Below are 20202 nucleotides of genomic sequence, written 5' to 3'. Positions count from 1 at the left end.
GTCAGTTCTCATAGTACCAGTCAGTGGGTCACAGACGTGTACATAGTACATGCCCATCCACATCTTGGCCTTCCTGCGGAGCGATGGACGCATGTGTGGCAATTGTAATTATGCTTTTTTGGCCATGGCCCTTTTATCGACCCGCCAACTTTTTCATCCCACTAAAAGCATTGCCAACCAGCAGTGCTGCAATTCAGGGCTTGCAAGATATTTACAACACCCAGGTTCCGGTACCCCATACATCCCCGGTGTGTCCTCGGCACCAAGCCTGCCATCCCCCGGCACCAAGCCTGCCATCCCCCGGCACCAAGCCGGCACCAAGCCTCCCACCGAGAGATCATATGCAACGTCCGAGCACAACACCGGAACGAGCATGGGCACTACACTGTGTGTTTGTGCACGGGATGGGAAGGATAGAGAAAGCCAGGGTGGAGGAAGAGGAAGGTGATGCCCTGCAGGCCTCTCCAATGTCCGACCCACCCAGAGAGAGAGTGGGAAGTAGGACTGCTGCTTGCGGAGAGTAAAAATCAAAGTGTAAACCAACCATTCAGGTGTCCGAGGTCTGACCCCTGTGCCGTCCTGTACTGGGTGTTCTGTGGCTGGACAATCCTGCTGCCTCCGGAGCTGTGGAGGACGGGATGTATCGGGTTACCTGCTGGACTAGCCTGTGCGTGCGATACCACTGAGTCTGACTGCCTCAACGAAGCCAAGATTTGGATGTTGGCGGCCGGACTAAAGACTGCAGCTAGCAATAGCGATGTGGAAGGGCTGTGCTCTTTGGTCACTAGCCGCCAGGTGCCATGCCCTTTCGCATCTTGCTGCGCTGCCGCAGGCTGGCCTCCGTCACTCTGTAACTTTTCCTAGCTTAAGGAGCACTCCCCCGATTAAAATGGGGGTCAGCTATGAGACGGGGGGGGGGGTCGATGAGGCCGCTTCCTAAAGGATTTTGTAGGCAGCGGTGGGCGAATGGCATCAGATTGCGGGCAGCGGCCTCCGATCTGCGCATGCATAAGACCGGTGGGGGGGGGGGGGGTAGGGGGGGGGAATGAAAAACGTCTGGAGAGAGCTGACCGCAAATACAAAAAAAAAGGCACTTCGGCATGCTGTATTGGGAGGCGGGAGGGGTCTGAAAGCGCCGCTGACTCCAAATACATAAAGGCGCTTCTGCATGCTGTGGTGGGAGGCAGGAGGGGGTCTAAAAGCGCCGCTGACCGCAAATACAACACGCACGCTCCGCTTTCACTTTCCTCCGTCGTGAAAGCTTTCTTGTCCTTATGGGGCCATGTGTTTGAAACACATGGCCCCATAAAGATAAGAAACCTTTTGCGACAAACGCAAAGCAGGCGAGACCGTCCAAATGGGACGGCCGAAAAAGCCGAGCGAATACGTCACAAGGAGCTCTTTTCCAATGGCTGGCTACCGCTTTGCATAAACGGTGACGCCGGCCAATGGAAAAGAGGGACAGGGCTTAATGCCCCTTACAGAAAATACCGCATATCATTAAATCTCGCCAGCGAGACTGCGCATAGGCTACTCTAGCGAGACCTAAAAACAGAAAAGCTTTCAAAGTGGATGGCTGCAGGACTTCATAGGCACATACAACACACATGCACACCTGCAAAATGACACAGGCACTTTTTATTGTTTCTTTAGTTACCGATCCGAGTTGAATCATTAACTAAAAAGGAAAAAACTGGTGGGTGAAGCAACATTAGGGCGCGGGTGGTGGCATAAGCAGCATGGGGACGCAGATGGAAGAATTAATGGGAGAAAGAGAGCTAAGGGAAGACAGCTCTTTGACGAAAAAGCAACACAGGGGTACGGAGGAGAAGCACACGGGTGAGAGAAAGGAACAAAGAGCACAGACAGCGGTAAAACGCATGTACTCTCATAGAGTGTTTAAACAAAGAAAAAAATATCACCAGAAAATGTAGAAGGGTATAGTAATGCAGGCGTGCTCCAGGGTGGGACAAAGAGAGGAAGGAAAGCAGACACATATCAAATATGAAAGCAAAAAAAACACAAGAGTGACACTTAAGCCAAACAATAGTAAACAATGGGTGGCCTCTAAGCCCACCGTAAGATAACAATACCTTTTCCAGAAGACACATGCAAAGCACAGTTTGGGTGAGACCTAAAAAGTAGTCCCAGAATTACAGCTGTGAAAAGGGACAAGTCATCCAATCAAATCAATGGTAAAGCTTTGCACCAGGGGGTGGACAGCTACTAGAAAAGGGAGAAAAGGCACTGAGTAAGAAGGTAGCAATTGAGATTGACAAGAAAGCCAACCAATGATTAGCAATGGGCTGACCTTAAGCCCACTGTAAGTTTTAGTCTCCTCCACAGTAGGCATTTGACAACAGACAACTAAATGCAGGCTGTGGATAAGACATAAAAATGGCCTATGTCCCCTAACCATGTCCTTTTAGTGATTTCTAGAGTTCCATTGACCTGCCATGGCAGGAGGACACAACAAGAGTTTTACGAAGGCTGCTGGTAAAATGAAGTAGTAGTGGTAACATTTAAGCAGATATATAACAATGTAAAAAACACCACAATCAACTGCTTATTAATTGACCACAAATACACATGCAGAAAAAAAATGGGACACCAAACATTCCTCTATAGCCATGAATTGTTGCTTACCCATTATGCACTGAAGCTCTGGGATCTTGGCTGCTCTTCACCTTGATCATGACTAAGGCAAACAGAAGGAAGAACATAGCCATACCAAAGCACACACGATACACTGCTTTGTAGCCCACCAGAACGTCGCAATTCACATGGCCGCTAACTCCAGGAAGAGAGGTCCCGAGCCCACCGTCACAAAAGCCAGGAATCTGGGGAAAAATACAGGAGACACTCATTTCAACCATCTGAAAACAATTGTGAACAACTACAAAGGCACCAAGTAGGGCCTCTGTGTGTTAAAAAGGTAGGACATTTTCTGTATAATACCAGTCCATCAGATACTTCAGACAGGTTTTTGTACCATCAGGAATCCAACACTATGCTCAACAGCTATACATAGGAATTGCCTAGAGTAAAACAGTATATTTTTTAATGAAGTAATGAAGATTGTATGTTTTAAATGCAACAGAATTTTAACAAGTTGTTAAACAAACACACTTTTTCCTGCATGCTGTTCAGCAACTTATCCTCAAAAATCAAGGGCAGTAGGCCAGAAAGCATTTTTTGAGGAGTGCAAATCTTGCTTCTTTACAAAACGCTATGACCAGCTTATGGCTTAACTGATGCAAACTTTATTTAACATTGTAGGTCAAATGGAAAATACTTCCATTTACGATGCATATAATTCATGCAAAAGACTTATTGATGCTATTTTGCTGAGGCCCAAGTCTCTAACCCTCTGACTACTTCCCTGAGTAAGTTGAGCACCCTACTTTCCTATCCTGAGTATAAGGGACCAGATGTACAAATCTATTTTGCTATCGCGAACATTGTGATTCAATAAAATCGGAAGATTTGGGACCGCAAAATGTCTCTCTACTAAACCTATTTTGTGATTCAGTAAAGCCTTTCCAAATTGCAAAGAAAATGTAATGTTTTTTTCCCGAATTCCACTTAGAAGAAGCGCAACAGGGTTGTCTTCTAATTGCAATCTGCAATGATCTGTGTCAATGCTTGGGCAACATCTACAGTCAAATCCACTGAAAAGTGATGGACACCTTAAAGGTGGTGGTAACCAATTCGTAAAAAGGAAGCTGCCCAAATTGGACAGCGTACCCTTAGGAAATTGGGTCTGGCTACTTGGGAGGGATGGTTGTGGGAGAAAAGGGGGCTGAAAGGCATTGGGTTTCTTTAAAGAAAATGGGCTACTTTAAAAATGCTTTCTATTTGAGAATGCAAACACAGACATGGTGATCTGCTGTTCGCCATCTTGGCATTTACAGCCAAACACGGGACGATCATAAATAGTGACTTGCCTAACTAATATTCATTAGTCATGCTGTTCTGTGACTAGAGATTATGTCAAAGTTACCCATTAGTACTTAAGCTGCAGCGCAAAAAAACCAGAAACCAGTTACAATTAGTCTGCACTCAATTTGTGACTATAATTTTTTGCGACCTGTCTCTACGTGTTTAAAGGATATACTTGTTGCTCAGCTTTGGCTCCATTAGTCATCAGGACTTCGGACATAAGAGATAAAAGGTCCCAACTGACAAAACTGGTGCCCAGGAACCGTAAACCATTTCCACAGAGACCACGTAGTAGGCTTTAGGATTCCAAGGGATCTGGTGTACGTACTCTTGGGTATTCCCTGCACGACTAAGTATCCATTACATACCACCACAGCCAGACTGGCACCGATCTGATTACTAATTTCGCCAAAAACTGTTACTAAATAAGTGGGGTGTGTCAACGATTACACCCAGAGATGAAAATGTTGTTAGTCGGGCAGTTCATGTTCCTGGAAAAATTGCCACAACTATGTCTCTCCAATGTTAGAATACTTGTTGTTTGAATTCAGCTTGGATTTGCTTCTTGTGTTCAGTCGCGTTTCTAACAGTTGCCAGCTCAAGACTGCCGTCTTATGAGACAAGAAAAAAAACGTAAGATTGCCACCCGATTGTTTCATTATCTGGCTTATTTGAAGCTACAGAAGGACTGGTCAGGATAATGTTTTACTGCTGCGGCTGTGCCCAAATTAGATATTTTGCTTAATGGCCTCCTACCTCAAATGGAGACAACATACCATAATGCTCGATTCTTGCACACCCTGATCCAATTTTACAGGATGGATCTTCTCATTTTTAAAATGTGTCGAGTTGCTAAAGTACTTGAAGAAGTAGCACCGTCAACTGCTAAATCCCTCGAACTGATAACTGTCCAGCTAGTGTCCCAAGAAACTGATTTACAAAACAGAAAGTACTTTTATTTCGTCCTAGCCACAAATCATTAAGTGTGAGCTATTAAGGCAAGATGTTGTGATTCCCAGCATTTGCATAGGGATCCATGAGCAGACTGAAACAACAGGAAGCAGTGTCAAAGATTTAAATAACAGAGGATGGTTTGAGTTTGAAAGGTGAGACCTCTGGTAACACACCATTTCGGGGCTACATCATGAACATGGAAACTTAAGAGTAGTGAGTCCGGGGGAGGTCGTCTTCTACATCACATGGTAAATTTCAGGCTCAATATATGTCCTCCTACATGTCCTAGTCACGCAGTAGAGTGTTTATGTTTTCTCTAAATGCAACATGTATAGGTAAATGGGGAGCGCATCACAGTACAACACATGAAGACATTTACATTGCAGTGTGAATCTGAACAAAAACTGTGGATAAACTTGAAGAAAAGCAGACCTTCATCAGCTGGGCCTCCATACCAGGAACGAGCATCACACAGGCGACTGCAACACCAAGGAGGAGGAAGAAGGCATAGATAAGCCTTGTCACTGTGGAATTGTTCCCACTTGGGCAGCAGCGAGACAGCAGACATGGTGCACTTCCACATAAACATGGGATCTAGAAGAAAAATAAAATATATATTTACACTACTCAATAGATATCCACATCATCTATAATTCTGTCAAGTGGTTTACTTTTTTATGTATTTTCCTGGCAAATTTAATGAAGAGGGTAGTAAATCATATTTGCAATACAGAACATGGATTTGAGAATTAAAGTGATGTACTGCACACCCATAAGCAGGAATGAAATGGTTCATGGAAGACTAAAATTACGCAAATGAAGGAGATTCTATTGGAGAGAGGACTTTTAAACTACATTCACAGATAATAATAATAATAATGTCATTTATTGAGCGCAACCAGCTACCTCCAAAGAGGTGTCACGGCGCTACAAAGACAAGTGACACACGGGAGACAGGCAACGATCAAGACACATAGGATTAAGCCAGGTTAAAAAGCCAAGTTTTAACTGCCATCCAAAATTGTGTTTCAGAAGAGGTCTGACGCAAAGAATTCCATAATTTGGACGCCCCAAACATAAAAGATCTTCCACCCAGCCAGGTTTTCTTCACTCGTGGACTGCATAGTAATTTCTGGGAGTTGGATCTAAGAGCATGCGACTACGTGTAGACACCCAGCCTCTGTTTCAGATATGAAGGGCACGTTCCATGAAATGCCCGAAAAGCAAGAGTCAGGGTCTTAAATTTGATTCTCTTGGCTACCGGAAGTTAATGTAGTTCTCTAATATGCGGAGAGATATGTTGCCGGAAAGGAACACGTTTTATTAATCTCGCAGCCGCATTTTGGACCATTTGGAGTCTAACAAGGTAAGCAGATATAGAGGCCGTTCGCGTAGTCCAGGCGGGCAGTTACTGTGGCATGGACCACGATCCGGCGACAGCTCTCAGGCAACAGGTGTATAAATTTACGCAGGTTTCTCAAGCTACTTAAGCAGGCGGCTGTGACCTGCTGAATTTGGGCAGAAAAGGATAAATCAGCCTGCCGTTTTACTTCCAGATTTTTAGCATAGGCAGCTGGTGCAGGTGACAATCCCATTTCCTCAGGCCACCACAGATCTGCGGCCGGAGGCTGGGTTTTGCCAAAGAACACAACTTCAGTTTTATTGGCATTCAAATTAAGTTTGTTATTATTCATCCAGCCTGCAATATCTTTTAAGCAGCCTTTAAAGCACTTGAGTCTTCGGACTGATCCTTATAAATGAAAACCAGCTGGGTGTCGTCAGCGTACAAAATCGCCTTCACTCCCCAGTTGGCTATCAAAGTGAGTGAGTTTTTACCTTCACCTTTCACTTCATTGTCACAGAGGCAGCACTCTCTTCATCCAGGTAATTCCCTATAGATGCCTTCTCATTCGGTTTTCCTGCATCTGTGCCGGTATATGGGCCTTATGCTTTCCTTATTTTGTTTTAGATGTCCCTACATCGTTAGTCCGGAGGAGACCCCCATTGATAGAAGGGTCGAAACGCCGTCGACAAGTAAAAAAGAACAGACCATTACTCAGCCCGTATCATGGTGTACTGAAGCTGTAAAAAATACTGTATAAGAACGGTCGTTTTTCACAACTGATGGAAACCGTGTACATAATAATTCACTTTGTATATTCACTTATTGGTTCCATTTCTTCACTTGGGCACACAATGCACAAACAGTACTACTTTTGACAGAAAGAAGTGTACCTATTGTTGTTTATTTTTTCATAAAGTATGTTATACCGAGCAAACTGTGTAGAAAGTTTTTATTGCCCTCTGACATTAGATGGTCCTTTTATTGCGAATGTGCACAAGTATTTCAAATATTAGTTCTATTTATCCACAGGAACCATTGTTTTCTTATATATAAATATTACCCTGGTTCCGTCGTGAGTAGGGTTCCCCTGTTACTTCCGTAGATTCTACTGCAGCGGCAATCCAAATATGTATGGCCATAGCATCTGCATTAGGGTCTAGAGATCGAGGCGGATGGCTGGCAAACAACATTGGGCTTAAGCATTCAGCTGTCAGCTTCTTCCAGTTTCTCTTTAGAAAGTATCTGGCGCTCTCAGGCATGTCGGGTTTTGCCAAGTTAAAGGAGAAAGGAATAAGAAAATGGTCCGACCAAACCACCTAGTTTGGCACTTCTGTTTTCAAGGACGAGATATTAGAAAATATCAGGTCAAGGGTATGCCCGACTTTGTGGGTAAGGAATTTAACAAGTTGGGGCAGGTTCGCGCCTTCCAGCGAGGAGACCATCTGCATTGCCTGAGCACAAATGGAATAGTTTACATGCAGATTAAAATCCCCTAATGCAGTAAAATTAGAGGATGAGAGGGATTTCTGTGCAATAGATGAGCCATAGGTAATGCGAGAACTGTTATTAACTTAAACGTTGTATCTGGGTTATACATTTATATGTCAAGTTTACTAAGTCTGAAACGTTACAACCTCTTTAAGCATAGTTAGGAAAGGAAAAGTCCCTTGGTGATGGACATGCACTCCTGCCCTGAATGCTCCAGCTGCAATGATGTCTGGGTTGCTGGTGCTGATTTTTGTTTTCATGGGCGAACATCAGTCATGCATGGCACCATAATATAGGCTTGTCTCATGGATTGCCGTCTTGTTGGAGTACCGAAAGTGCTGCCATCACTGTGATGAAAGGCTACTGCTTTTGCCAGGAGTTAACTAGCATGAGCGCTGTGGTGGCAGCATACTGTGTAGAATCAGTAGAAATTAACAGGTCTTTTAACCCGTGTCACTGGAGGGAGGCATACAGGGTCACTCATGTTACGTTATGTTGCTAGGTGCTCAACTCACCCTTGGCCTACATCATGTTAGTATGTAGCATTGAGCAGCACAGGTGGTTTTGTATGCCTGTGAATGGTACAGTAATCAGAACATGCTGGGTTCCATTTTGGGAATCCCAGGGCTGACTGGAGAAGCATGAGGAGGTAGAATAATACCCCTAGACATACTTGTGGATTGCTGCATTCCTGCAAGCAGGGTGGGACACCGATTGGGGTAGAAGGAGCCAGGCTCTTCAGAACTCTTCAAGGGATGCTCTGATTCAGGAAGAGGTCACTGAAAAGAGGCCGGGGCACATCTCAGGAAGGGGATGGGGCTTATTAGAGAATCATGAAGTGTATGGCTGGGATCCTGGGGTAACCTATTGATTTACATATCACTGTAGCCGACATCCAAGTGTGAACCTGTAGTCACTCGCATGGCCTGTGCTATGGAGCTATCAGATTTGGAGTCGCTCCTGCTGACACAGACTGCTTTCTAGAGGCAGAGGAGTGGGCACTTCAAAAGGAAGAAGAGCTCTAACGCAAACTTCAATGACTCAATCAATCACATTTGGTGCTGGAAATGGACTATAGGAAGGGGAGCTTAAAACCCCCAAAGTAGTCACCTGTCAAGCAGCCAGCTGGGCGAGGAGGTGAGCACATCCACTGTACAGAAAATCTCCTTTGTTTGATTTAACAAGCTAAAAATATTTGCTCCATGTACAATTAAAATCTAGTCCACATACAGTGTACGCATGACCCCTGAAGGACTCTTAGTTCACTAACAGCATTGTTATCAGGGCACGGGCCGGAATGTTTCCCAGTTCATATTTAAAAACTCACTTTGAATAAATATATTACTAAAGCATGATGTGGTAGCGCGCAGACATTTACAAACATTTTCCATTGAAATGGCCACAAACTTACCCACTGACATTCAGTTTTACTGATAAAATTATACAGCTTGCAAAAAATAATGTGTGCAAATCGGCTTTCAGCAAAAATGCATTTGCATATCTCCAAGTAAAGTAATCTGATTTTTGCAAAAATCAATCAGCACCCTCCATACATTCAATTCATTATATAAACCTCACAGTGAAGCAAAATTATTATGTAGGGCACAGACTCCTTTTCGATTTTCATCAGAATTTCCTTTATTTATATCTTCTGCTTTATTAAAATAAAATTCCCTGTAGCCAACGCGTTTCGTCCCTTAATTAAGACTTCTTAAGGGCTACAAAATACAAATGATGGAAACACAACTTTAAACTCATTATTGCATATTTCTTCGACACAAGAACCCATTGTGATGATCAAAATACATGAAACTCGCGTAAAATACATCATGTAACTAAACATTATAATCCTTATATAAACATAAAACAATGTTATGCACAAATATCAGTATAATTCCTGGGTGTTTCTTTTAAATCTCCATGATCTTATCAATTGGCCTCCAAAGTTTCTGGAAATTGGGAGACATTCAAACCTTTAATCCTTTTAGTTAACTCACATGACGTTACAAACTTGTATAAATACCAATATTAACATTAATTAAAAAATCCAAACTACAAATTTAGGATTCTTCGAAGATGGCAGGAATTAGTCTAATTTGTCTAAAGGCTTACATCCACAAATACATCAATTCTACCTATCTGTGAAAAACGTTGCTTAATTGTGGTTAACATTATTCCCTAATTGGATTTGTTCTCTACTTAGTATATAATCTCGTCAAACGCTCAAAGAAACTTCTCTCTATTATCACGGACATGGTTGCCTCATTCGTACATACTGTACTAGTGTGGTACTCTAAATAGAAAATATCCACAGAATACCTAAGACTATGGTGGAAAAGCAAACTGATCAGGATATTAGAAGGTCACAGCAGGACTTGCTCTCTTTCGCCTTGTCGAAACGTCAAATATATAATGCATCATCTGTATGTGTCCTGAATTAAGTAATATTGTCTATAACAGAGACATATTTATTAAATTAAAAACTCTGACTACTAGAGGGCCTAACCTGAATGTCGCTGTGGGATATGGCCCATCTTAGGGGGATTTCCCTAAAACTTTTTGTCCTCCTGGTTTTTGCCAACTCTCTTTTCCAAAACTTAGGACTCTAGCCACTTTTCTACTGTACTGTAGCGGGAAAGTGCGCACTTCCTTCCTGCGCATGTCAGGATAGGGTGCTTACTTGAATGGTTTAAGTGATCTGTAAAAAGGTACACCACATACCCATGGCAAGGGCGACACTGATTGTGCCTCCCACCGGAATAGCCTGTCAAAAAGGTCTCGTACTCAGGTTGGCTGGTCTTTTTCCATAGCCAACCCTGAGGGGGCCGTTCACTACCACCAGATCGGGGTAGGTTAGAGGCTGGGTAGGTACATATGTGTGTGCACTTCCTGGGTAGGGATTAACCCCAGTGTGGTTTTTCCCTATTTTGGGGTCAGCTCACCCTATGGGACACTTCCCGGGTGAGACAGATTCTCCTTAGGGACAGAGGCTCTTTCCCAATGTAAGTGCAGTGTGAAAGTAAGCACGTGCCCTTCGTACACACAATAGGAAGTGGTGCTCACCTGAGGGTTCTATAGCATTGGTCAGCTCTGCCATGGCCAGCCGGTGGGTGCACATACTTGCACCTACAATGTTTTAAGACCTGGGTCCACCCGGCCATTATAGGCTGGTGTGCGCTTTGCACCAGTGGTATTCCAAAATAAGTGCCCGGTCTGCCACTGCAGGCTGGTGGGCACTTTGTACTGATGGTGTTATTAAATACATGTTCAGCCTGCCTTTGCAGGCTAATACGCAATTGCGTGTTTACTCAGACTGGCCTGTTTCCGTCACTAGCCTTCCTGTGAGTACCTTTCATTTCCACCTGAGTTCCCCGAAGGTATGCTTTAAGGGGTGAAGTGAGTGATAGGTGAAAGAAAAGGCAGGTACACATGTGTGTCCCCTGCCCAGGTAGTGAGGAATACCCATGCGTGTTTTCACTACCTACAAGGTCTGCTCTTCCCATAGGGTAACATGGGGAAATGGTGGGAATCACTTCAGGCTGCAATAGTAGATTGCAGTGAAGCAGCCTCATGATGTTTCCTATAATTGGCTTTGTCGTTATTCATGTGGGAATGCCACTACTAGAAAGTGAATATAAAGCAAATATAAAGAACATTAAGGGAAGGAGTGCAGTCGCCATCTTTATATTTGCTTTGCAATTTCAATCGTCCCAACGCGAGTTTGCACCCCAGTGGTTTACAGAATATTGTACAAGTTTGACATTTTGAAAAGTATCACCGCGGAGACAGCATAACATCGGAAGACTTCGAGTGGAACCTCGTAAAGCTAAATTATGTTAGGACTGCATATTATTTGGAGAGGCGATTAAAGATTCGAGAACCATCCAACATTTTTAAGCTGGATAACTACACAAATAAGAGTTTCACTAAGACCATGTCATTTGAATATTTCATTCACAATGTTTTATTCATATTGTTTTATTTACTATGTTTTATTCATGATGATTAATCTTTGCATGTTCTCTGACACACATTTGTTTACAGACATCATCTTTCAGTATTTTTGAGTATGTATTAGTTTCTTTAAACGGTGGTAATGTTTTTGATGATGGGGTTGGAGTACCATGGGATTTGTAGGCATGTTAACTTTTTTCACCAGCAACTAGAGGACCTAAGAGGACACGTAGTTTTGAGTTAATTAGGGGATTAATTAGATACACGTGCGGCGTCACGCTTTAAGACCTGTTTGGGCAGGAGGGAGAAGAGATGAAGATTTTTTGAACTCGAAGGAAGGCACGATTATTTCTGCTGGTTAAGTTTTTATGAGGTAAACGAGCATAGTTTCTTCTTTTTTGTGGGAGTAAGTAGAGGGTTTTGTAGTGTTTGATGTATTTCACATTATTTCACTTTAGTTGCAGAATGTGTATTTAAGAGGGGGGTCAATGTGGGACTGCCAGGGGTAAATTTGAGAACAATGCAGCATGAAATTATGTTTTATAGATATTCAGTGTAATTTATTCTCGAATTTGCGCTTATTCTTGAACTCGTGTTTATGTGGTTCTTTCTGATTTATCACAGCAACCCCTGATGAAGAATTAATACAATCGAAATGCATTGGGTTTTTAACGAGCTGGCTCAAGGGACAGTTGACAGCACATGCCCATGAAATAGCCTGGATCGGCAACATAGGGCATTTGAAAATGCGCAATAAAGTTTTTGACTCAACATAGCTGTCTCCGGAGTGATCTTATATATATTGAAGATATGGATTACCTATTTTCAGCAAAATTGTTTGATATACTTTTGGATTAACTTGGTGTACTTTGGAAAAATATGGTTTACTTTAAGAAGAGAGGAGAGTGTTTCCTCATTTTCGCAGTGCAGCAGCTAGGTGCGCAAATGTCGAACCTTTTGGCAATACTACTAGAAAGTGGGCATTTCTGTGCTCTTATCTCTTTGTGTACCTGGGTGCTTGGCTCCAGTCCACACTGGAGGATGGGGGAGCACATCTGGACATTCCCCAGTGACAGCTATAAAACAATGGACATACAACTGTAACAACAAACCGCTGCCATCTGTGGGCCAGCTGGATAGATTGAAGGAAGAGGTTTTGACACGGTCTCTGGAGCCAGATCATGGCCCCACTAAAAATAAAAGATCTTCATTCCATGACTCATGGCAGACAAGATTGAAATTTAGGCGTGCCATATGTGGTTCAAAGTGAGACCCTGTGAACTGACCCCAACTTCAAAGGTACACTTCAGTATAACTGCTGGTGCGCGGGGGAGATACACTTTTGGGACGTGGGACTGGAGAACCTGGAACTATGAGGTGCACATTGCCAGAGGACTTTGGTGTGCACAAGGAGGATTACTGCCCTTGAAAGGGACCACATGCCCTTCCTGAATAGTGGCTGGCCTGGGCCTATTACCTGCTGCTGTGTGGCTCCCTGAGGTGTGCTCTTTGAGAGCTTGTTGAGCTTTCCCCCCCAGTTATTTCTAGGGTCTCAGGAACATCAAAGATTTTCTAAGAGGGACACACGCTATCTACCTGTGATACTTGAAGCATGGTGCCCTCCTCTCAAGTGCCCATCATCTGCTGGTTACCAACTGGCAGCACGGCAGGGGCGTGGAACTAAGAATTGTGCCTGGAGACCGGATTGCCTTGTGCCGAGCCCCGAAGTCTGGTTAGCATCTTAGGTGGGCTCCTGCATTGTGGGGACCTTTGCAAGCATAAGCCTCTCATTGGTGGTGAGCAGATTCACCAGTTGTGGGACCCAGAATGGCCCGCTTCGGTCATCATGCCGCATATCTCTCTCGTGTGACATGCTGACTGCATGCTCATTGTGTGTGGTGTCCCATTCACCGGTTGCGACCCTCGGAGGTGGGGTCTTAACCGTAGTAGTGCCTTATTCTACCCAGTGATGCATTGCAGAACTAGAGCCTGTGTGTGTGACTGGAACTGTCTGGTACAGCCAAAATCAACGCACACCGGATGTTGTGCCTCATTTCCAAGGAGGTAAGGATTTTTTGAAACTCTTCATTGTGAGTAACGGGATCGGTATGGTGCAACCCGTATCATTGAACACCCGACGTTGTGCCCAGATCGCCTGGGTGCGACTCTGATCAACGTGTACTGGACGGGGTGCCGCCTTCTTCTGAGATGCCCCCTCTATTTATTTATTTATTTATTTATGAGATTTTTTGTGCGCAACTAATACCCTAAGGTGTCTAGGCGCAGCGAGATACTCTAGATTACAGCACAGATCAGAGCGCGTTCTCATTGATTAAAAAGCCAGGTCTTCAGTAATTTGCGGAAGTTAATAAGGGTGGGAGCGGTTTTAATGTGCAAAGGAAGTGAATTCCAGAGCACAGGCGTTGTTACCAAGAATCGCCTGTCACCCCAGGTGGCCGTTCTTGTGCGGGGGACAGTCAAAAGATAGCTAGCTGCTGATCTTAGATTCTTTTTGGGGATGTACACCTGAAAAGCCTCTTTTAGAAACTTTGGTCCTGTCTGGTGGATGGCCTTATAGGCTATACAAAGAGCCTTAAATTTGATCCTGCTCTCAACCCTTAACCAATGAAGATGGCGTATGGCTGCAGAAGTGGAATGATGCCTAGGGATGTTAAGCAGGATCCGTGCTGCCATGTTTTGGACGGACTGAAGCTTGTTTAAGATGTATTTGTGTGTACATAATCTAATTTTGAAAATACTAGTGTGGTAACTAGCGTTTTTCCTGCAGATACTGGTAAATACGGCAAGAGTTTTTTTATTTTCTTCAGTAAAAAGAAAGTAGCCGAAACCACCTTGTTAACGTGGCATCCAAAAGATAACTTTTTATCAAAAATCACTCCCAGATTCCTGACTTTGGTGGCTGGCACCGGAGGCGGGCCCATCTGACTAGGCCACCATGTGTGAGACCATTCTGGAGAAATTGTGCCGAAGGTCATAACCTCAGTCTTCTCAGCATTAAGTTTCAGGCAGTTACTGTGCATCCATGATTGTACATCCAGTAAACCCTCCTGAAACTTAGCTGCTACCACGGGGCCATTCTTATACACCGCCAACACGAGCTGGGTATCATCGGCGTAGGTGGTTAAACGCATCCCATGGGATTTAATGACTCTCGCCAAGTCCGAAACATAAATGTTGAAAAAGTGTAGGACTTAGCGAGGATCCTTGAGGGACCCCACAAGGCAATTCAGTAGTGGGCGAATAATAATTGCCCAGCTTTACTGCCTGTCTACGGTTGGCTAAAAAGGAGGCTATAAGATCTTTGGCCAGATGATTGATCCCAAGGGTTGCGACACGGTCGACCAAGATGGTGTGGTCGACCGTGTCAAAGGCCGCCGATAGGTCCAATAGAATAAGAACTGCAGCTCCTCCTGAGTCCATAATCTCTCTAATTTCGTCTGAGGCTTTTATTAGTGCTGTCTCAGTTCCGTGTTCCCTCCGGAACCCGAACTGAGTGTCGTCTAAGAGTTTATGATGTTCAATAAACTCGGAGAGCTGTTTATTCATAGTTGCCTCTATAATTTTGGACGTGAAGGGGAGGCAGGCAATAGGCCTGTAGTTGGACGAAATAGTGGGGTCTAAGGAAGGTTTTTTAATTAAAGGTTTAACAATGGCCTTCTTCCAGTTTGCTGGGTAGACACCAGATTTAAATATGGAATTACATATTTCAGTTAGCGGCTGTGTGATAACGTTCTGTAGTTTATTCATTGTTGTAGGTGGGCAAGTGTCAAGTGGGGAACCTGATTTGATCTTACAGATCAGCGCACTGATCTGATCTTCAGTAGCTGGCTGAAACTGATCAAAAGAGGAGTTATTGGGTATTGGATAAATGATGGGTGTAACATCAGTTTTTCCTGCCTGTTCATTAGAAAAAGTGGAATAGATGTCCATCACCTTGGTTTTGAAGAAAGTGGCTAATGAATCACATAGTTCTTGCGAGTTCTCAATTATAGGTCCCTTTGGACTAGAAAGAGAATTCACAACTTGAAAGAGCATCCTGGCTGAGTTGTGTGCTTGTTCAATTTGGCCAGTGTAAAAAAAATTCTTTTGCGTGTTAATGGCTTTTTTGTAGATTGCTAGAGCGCTCTTATAATCTTGCTTAGCAGAGGGACTGTAATGTTTCCTCCAGCGCCTTTCAAGATTTCTACAGTACTGACGTTGGAGGCGCAGTTCCTCTGTGTACCATTGAGCAGATGGCGTAGCTCTATTGGGGCGATGATATTTTTCAGGAGCAACTTGGTTGGCTGCCTTTAAAATCCATTCCTGAAAATTTGTGGACATGGTCTCAGTATCACCTGTGTTTTCTGGAATAGATGACATCAGGAGATTAATAAAATACGGCATATCTGCCTTATTCCACGTCTGTGCCCCCACTGGCAGACGGACTTTATTCTGAGAGAGTTTGGGAGGTAACAGTTTGATCCTAAAAATTATAGCTTGATGGTCTACTGCTTCATTCTCCATTCATCTACTGTTCCCTTACTTGGCCCTCAGCGCGGCGGACCAGCTGCTCTCTCCTCACCCGGCCTTGCTGCCTACCCCCAAGTGCTTTCCTGGGACCCTGACTAAGAGTGTCTTCAGCAGCGTGATGCCCAGTGCCCGGAAGGAGGACGGAGTGTCTCCAATCTGTGGGTGTTAAATAGTTGGGTGAGTTAGAGGGCGGAGGGAGGCTTGGAGATACTGGGTCTGCAATGTGTAACAAACTGACCTGCTGTGTATCAGTTGCACCGCATTAGTGTGCTGAGTGCTTATGTGTGCATGCTTCTGTATGCACCTGTCTTATATCCGTTGCACCGCGCAGCAATGCAGGGTGAGTGTGTGTGTGTGAGTGACAGTCGGGAATCACGTCGTTTGCCCGATATGTTGCTTTCTCGCCAGAATAGTATTAAGTTTGACATTGGTTTTACCCAGGGGGCCTCGGCCTGCGGTACTGATAAAAAGTGTTATAATTTGTCATATGTACATATTTCGGAATTCGTTGTGACTCGGGGTGCACCCTATAACTCTGTGGTAATGAATTATAAAAATTGCTAGGGTGGGTCTGGAGTGGTCAACGTACTGCACCGCATAAGGGTGCTGGGGGATGCGGGCGGTGTAGATAAGGATTGTTCCCAAGTTTGTATATTATTGATGTAATTTGGACACGACTGGGCCTAGTACTGCTAGTAATAATTAGCAATGTGATTTATGCTCAGAAATACATGATGTTTATGTTGTGTTAATTATTATGTGTGTTGAATACAAATGTTATTTACATACATCACTTGGAAAGTCTCTTCTGACACTCAAGGTATTTATTGGGAGTGAGTGCTGTGCCATTGCTTTACACACTGCCTCTGTGGTAAGGCTAACTGCTCAGTGCCAAGATACCCAAGCTAACCGCGGGGAGTGCTCAAAGTGCAATTTTGACCGACGATCCAAAAATCTGTGCACGACAGCTGCCTTTAACCTGAGCTACCTAGTGCGGCGAATCGCTTAATTTGTGCCCATGCTCTGCACTTATTGCTAAAAACGGGCACAGAGTAACGAGAATCCACCACATGGTGAAGCGATTTGCGTATTTTTAAGCAAAAATCATTTATGAGGCATTTAATTATTATATCTATGCAAAAATGATAAAACTCCGGCTTAAAGTGACATGGATTTTTTTCCAGCTGCAGTGTACCAATGTGAAATACCTTGGGCCCCGGCACTTCATTTTTCAGACCTACACCACAGTCTTGCAAGCAACTAGTCTGTGCAAAAATAATGAAAATATAGCATGTTGTGTGCCTATGCATCTACGCTAAAATGGCCAGGACTTAAACTAGAAATAAAGAAAATATAAAAAGGAAGTGGCGTTAAGCACTGTAAATCAAACAAGCATTTGCAATGCAAATAGGTCTTGCATTTGTGAGTTAGAGCTATTGACATTGTAAATGGCAATGTTTTTTACCTACAAGTTTAATTTTCGGAGTGAATGTATGTAGTGTGCAAAATCCCTTGGAAAGGTCCTTCACTTCGTAATAAATATATTGAAAAAGACGCAAAGTGTGGATTGTGTCAACAATTGCTTGGCACGTACCTCATGGGTGAAGTGTTGCCACACATGCACACCGTGGTGCTTTACTAATGCGAAACTCATTAATAAAAGTAGTGCTTTCAGATTAACCAACACAATCGGGATCGGAGCATGTAAATCCGAATCCTGGCTTCTCTTTCATTTTCTAGACTATTTGACTCACTCTCCTGCGTCTTGGTTATCCCCCAAACACTGGGAGGCAATGAAGTTTGCCATGGGGGCGGGGGAGTACATGAAAATGTATTCATTGCCTAGCTGACAAAGGTCGCCCGGTGCTATTAGTTAAAAATGTGCAGATATCAATAAGAATACTTTAGTCGCATCTATGAGAAAATCGATATTAACTAAACAAAATGCCAGAATGTGTGTCAGTTTTCACAGTGTTTTAGACAGTACTGATTGCTTACGTTTCATTGCATTAATTTTTCTATTTACTCTTTTACACAGCATCCAAAGTAGGTTACCTAACCCCAACGCCCCGAGTTGTTAAATGACCCATAGAAGGGAGCGTTTTACAGTTGAGCAAATGTGTCCAAATGTAATTTTGGTAGTGCCATGGAATGATCAGCCAATGAGGTACTCGATGAGCAGGTATTTAACTACACGTTCAAAACATACAGTATTGTGGCTGTTTGTTTGTACACAGCCACCTCTCTGAATGTGTTTATTAACACATAGCGTCATCTATCAAACAGTGCTCACAGAGGGGCGACTAAAGCACAGATCAAAATGTATTCATTTATCCTGAGCGTGAAGGCACACGGAAGGCTTAGGTGCCCGCCTGGATAGGCTAGGGATCCCCGCGCTTCTACAGACTCTGCCGTGCTCCTCTGCACCAGCAGGACACAGCTCAGAATCTGCCGCTTCTGCTAAGAATAGGTGAGGGGGATGAGGTCGGGGCATGCAGGAGCTGCCGGCAGATTTCCAGGTTATTGAAAGTGATGATTCTGACGTGATGCAATGGAGACTGACTTTGTCTGCACAAGTCTATTTCTCTACCATCTACTGGGCTCACTGTCATGTATCCATTCATCTCTCTTTGTTAAAGGTGCACGAGACAATATATTAATTAACAGGTAGAGCCAGCCGGAGACGAGCCAAGCGTATACGAGAAAATGATCGTGAGGAAATATGAATTTTTATGGTCAATTGTGTCCCCTATCTTAGACCCCAACGACTCCATGTACATGCTACAAGTACATGTATGTTCCCTCCAGTTCCAGCTATGAAGACGCAAATACATGTGCGTCCAACGTCAACATGTCCTCTTTCAGATCCGCCATGAATGGGTCAAATATTCCATTCCTAAGTATGATTGGCCACCGACTTTATATGGTTCACTTTTCTAGTTTTACAGTTCAGGCGAGTAGGCCCTGAATTCTGTCATCAAGCCATTTCCTGCTTCTGCCTCTGAAATGCTCCAGCCTGGACCTGCATCCGTATCCATGAACTTTGTCCTACTCCCTGCGCGGCTAACGGTGCCTGACGCGGCCTGTTGCCTGCCAAAAAAACTGTATTCAGCCTTCAAGTTATCTGCTCCGCTCCTCATTCAATGCATTCCTGTCTAGTAGTTTAGGTAAACATCCTTCCAGCTACCGAGCAAAGAGCTTGGCCTCGCTGTCTTTATGCAAGTAATTCATAGCCCCTGTTACCATGGAAGATTCCTGCCCCCTCGCATCTCATGTAGACACATAGACGCTTGTACATGCACTAACAGTCAGTATAGAATAGATTCCGTCCGAGAAACCTTTCCTTCTGGATAACACAGTTCCTTAAACAAAGATATTAGATACGATTTGGAATTAGGTTGACCTGACCCCCCAGACTTTTGTCTCCACATGTAGAGCTAAATGTCAAATTCCCCTTCACCCTCTAGTTGCACGTCAATCACACGTCATGCGGCTGCGTGCGCATCTCTGCCAAATATTTCTGCTGACACTGCAGGATTCTCTTATGGATCCACCCACTTGTGACATCATTTTAAATGACGTTTCTAGTATACGCCTGTATTTACGCCTATTTTCATTACGTATGTGTATTCTTATCTGTATTATCAGCTGTCACGCCTCCTGCATCTGTCTTAATGCAATGCTTTTCATATATATATTATTACTTGTCAATAATGTATTGCCTATCCCTTCCTGAACCTTCGTGGTGATGGAATAAGATTGCCTAGTTCGAACTATGATTCCTTTGTAAGGAATAAAGCCCTTTTCAGAACCTCTAATACCACGGATTCTGCCTCTTATTTTGACTGAGTTATTCTTACTAGACTTTACCGCATAAAAATAGTACAGGTAATTTGAATATTTACCACATAAATTGGCGCCCGAACAGGGACACTTTCTCATCTCACGCGCCGGAGGTGCGTTGCAGGCCCGGTCCCCTGCCACAGCTA

The 20202-nt window shown here is 43.8% G+C and overlaps 1 protein-coding gene across 1 annotated transcript in view; it reads right to left on the bottom strand.

Annotated features, from left to right (window-relative positions):
* SERINC1 (serine incorporator 1) overlaps positions 1 to 20202 on the bottom strand; it is a 197430-nt gene that overhangs the window by 150454 nt on the left and 26774 nt on the right. Inside the window, exons 2-3 of the mRNA XM_085611269.1 lie at positions 5329 to 5490; positions 2647 to 2840 (exon numbers count right to left, since the gene is read on the bottom strand). Coding sequence (XP_085467395.1) covers positions 2647 to 2840; positions 5329 to 5490 — 356 coding nt within the window. The remainder of the gene's footprint in view (positions 1 to 2646; positions 2841 to 5328; positions 5491 to 20202) is intronic.

Source organism: Triturus cristatus, chromosome 6 (assembly GCF_964204655.1).
Source record: "Triturus cristatus chromosome 6, aTriCri1.1, whole genome shotgun sequence".
Lineage (NCBI taxonomy): Eukaryota > Metazoa > Chordata > Amphibia > Caudata > Salamandridae > Triturus > Triturus cristatus.
Note: the sequence above shows the minus strand (reverse complement) of the source record. Positions and strands in the feature narration are given on the sequence as shown.